The sequence below is a fragment of the Mchenga conophoros genome, linkage group LG10 (assembly GCF_057382185.1).
Source record: "Mchenga conophoros isolate Kocher_MC1m ecotype Shallow Benthic linkage group LG10, M_conophoros_male_GT1.1, whole genome shotgun sequence".
Classification (NCBI taxonomy): Eukaryota; Metazoa; Chordata; class Actinopteri; order Cichliformes; family Cichlidae; genus Mchenga; species Mchenga conophoros.
This window is the reverse complement of record NC_140535.1, coordinates 198697-201648: the sequence shown is the minus strand read 5'-3', so window position 1 is coordinate 201648 and position 2952 is coordinate 198697. Positions and strand designations below refer to the sequence as shown.

The following is a 2952-nucleotide window of genomic DNA, read 5'->3' as shown; positions in this document are numbered from 1 at the left end:
GTGGTGGTGGGGAAAGTACCAGAGGAACCAAAACTGTGGAGGTTTGGTCCAAATGAAAGAGTCGAAGTGAGTCTCAAGCAAAGAGTTTAATGTATAAAGAGCATTAACAGGAAATGGTAAGGCGTTCCAGTGACTCGGACAAACTCTGTCATCTGTTTTTATGTCCAGATGTTGGAATATTGGGAATGAGCAGAACAGAGCTCAGAGTGACAAACACAGAACGACCTCCTGCCTTCCATCTGAAGTCGGGATGATGATGATGATGATAATGATGAGTATCCATTTTTTTTTACATCCTCTCAAATGTTTGATGGAAAAATCGTCCACACTTAAATGACCTGACAACAGGAAAAAAAATCCTCTCCTCTCGTTTAAAGTCACAAGCAGAAGGTCAAAGGTCAATCCCGGTCTGCTCACAGGTCCTGGACTTGACCGGGTATCACGTAAAAGTCTGCCGGTGCATCGTGTCCAAAGGGCATCATGTCCAGAGAGATCTCGGCCTCGCACTCGTGCCGCAGGATGGCGGGCAGCAGCAAGTTCCGGCGGTTCCTGGAATCACCGGAAATGGCCGAAACTTTATCGAAGTCGCGCTCGAGCTCCGCCGGCGCAGCGCACACCTCCTTCTGCAGGGTGGTGTCGTGGTGGGACGCCAGCTCGTTACTGAAGTCCACCGCCGAGGTGGCGCAGTAGCGGCTGCAGCCCAGGATGGTGGAGAAGGCCTTCCGGAAGTCTGCGTTGAAGGCGTAGATGACCGGGTTCAGGGACGAGTTGGCCCAGCCGAACCACACGAACACGCTGAACGTGGTGTCGCTGACGCAGGGCGGCGCGCCCAGGCGCTCCAGGCGGCAGAAGGGAACCATGCAGTTGAGCACGAAGAACGGCAGCCAGCAGAACACGAACACGCCCATGATGACCGACAGCGTCTTCAGCACTTTGGTCTCGCGGCGGAAGGAAGTTTTCAGAGAGCTCTCCTCGTGCGCGGAGGCGCGGGGCCGCCGGTGCACGGCGCGGCAGCCCCTCTCTAGCGACGAGATCCGCCGGATCTGCGTGCGCGCGATGCGGAAGATGCGCGTGTACGTGCCCACCATGATGAGCACGGGGATGTAAAAGCTGATGAGGGAAGAGGAGATGGCATAGGTGCGATTCAGGCTCGCGTTGCAGTCCCCCGGGTCCGTGGCGTTCTGCGCGCCCGCGCGGTGCCAGTTGAGCTGCACGGGGATGAAGGAGATGAGCACAGACAGCGTCCACGCCACACCGATCATCACGCACGCGAACCTGCGCGTCATCCTGCGCTCGTAGCGGAACGGGCTGGAGATGGCCCAGTAGCGGTCCATGCTGATGATGCACAGGTGGAGGATAGAGGCCGTGGAGCACATGATGTCGAACGCCACCCACGTGTCGCAGAAGCGGCCGAACAGCCAGACGCCGGCCACCTCGGACACGGCCCTCCACGGCATCACTAGCACGGCCACGAACAGGTCGGACACGGCCAGAGAGATGACAAAGGCGTTGGTGACTTTGGAGCGAAGGTGGCGGAACTTGATGACGGCGGCGCACACCAGCGCGTTCCCCAGCAGCGTGGACACGATCAGGACGCACAGGACGCATCCGGTGAGCGCGCGGAGGCTGAGGTCACTCCCGTGCGCGGGGCTGTCCGCTGCCGCCGTGACCACTGGGTGCTGGCTCTGGTCCTGCCGCTGGTTCCGCGTGTGGTTGTAGAAAGTCTCCATGGACACTCGGACTGTCCCTCCCTCCCTCCGGTATACTCAATCCACGCGAGCTCAGAGCTCTTCAACACTTACATATAGCGCACGTGAAACGCACACTTCAAATGTTTCGGTCTGTAAAAGAACAACCAAAAAAACAACAACCCCGAAGCGTGGAAAGTTCACGCCGAGTTCGTTTGCTTCAGTTTCTTTATGTTTTTAATGTGCCAAAGACGTCTGCTCTCGTGTTAACAGGTCACGGGAGAAACAAACACTTCCACCCACTGTTTAACAAACTTTGGAAACAGCAGTTTCATCAACGAGTGATCCGGTTCTCAGGAGCAGACCCCGGCACCATCTGGACATGTCTCCACCCGTCGCAGGGCTAACAGGTGCACCAGCCGACCCGACGTGTGTGTCCCACTGTGGGAGGGTACCTGCAGAGAGCCACAGACACTCTAGCCGGGCCCGGAACCCCTGCTGCGGCTGCGCACACCTGTCTGTGCCTGTCAGGGTCTCTCAGGTGTCCGTCTGCGTTACCTTTAATGGACCCGCGAGCTCCTTCCGGGGATCAGCTGGAGCAGTAATTAAGTTCTGTGTTGGTTTCTTTGACAGAAATCTGAAGGTTTCCCGTTTTTCTTCAAGTTCAGGTGTGTCTGATGTGGATCCACAGCAGCTGCTTTCAGAGAAGAGCTCCTCGGAGTGAGGAGGAGGAGGTGCAGCTCCTCGCTGCTGCAGAGCGAGCGCACTCACGGAGCCGCACGTTTGCTGAAGGTGAGTCTGAACTGAGCTTTCCTGCCTGCAGGTCGTGAAACAGTTTGTTTAGACTTCCTCGCTGTGTGTCGCTCTCGGTCCTGCACAGCTTCAGTCTTCGTCTCACAGAACCTTATAAATAAAACTGCTTTTCCAGCTGCTCTCGGTGACCTTCGGCGTTTATAAGAGTTCTTTAAAAAAAAACAACTATAGTTGTAAAATAAAACATCATCAGCGGATTATAGGAAAAAAGTTTATCGTACCAGACAAAGAAAAATTAACTTACAGGTTTCGTTTCATTCATATATTTTTGTGGGCGTGATAATTAAAAGGATACGTTATAAACTCGTGTTGTTCGTTCTTTTGTTTTTCATTTACATATAAAAGCCATTCAAATATTTTGCATGTACACAGGCTGAATTCTGAAGAATGTTTTTTTTCTTCCTTTATTGCCATTTTTGGGTTGTTGTTAATAATCAGCACCATAATAATA

At 53.8% G+C, this 2952-nt stretch overlaps 1 protein-coding gene across 1 annotated transcript; it reads right to left on the bottom strand.

Annotated features, from left to right (window-relative positions):
- Positions 1-413: 413 nt before the first annotated feature.
- Positions 414-1730, bottom strand: LOC146565129 (D(1)-like dopamine receptor). The gene has a single exon (XM_085287897.1). The coding sequence runs from the start codon at positions 1728-1730 to the stop codon at positions 414-416; it is 1317 nt and encodes a 438-aa protein (XP_085144023.1).
- Between the last annotated feature and the right edge of the window lie 1222 nt (positions 1731-2952).

Bases quoted from the DNA above. Each gene is read 5' to 3' on its own strand.
- LOC146565129 (XM_085287897.1), bottom strand. From the start codon at position 1,730: ATGGAGACTTTCTACAACCACACGCGGAACCAGCGGCAGGACCAGAGC.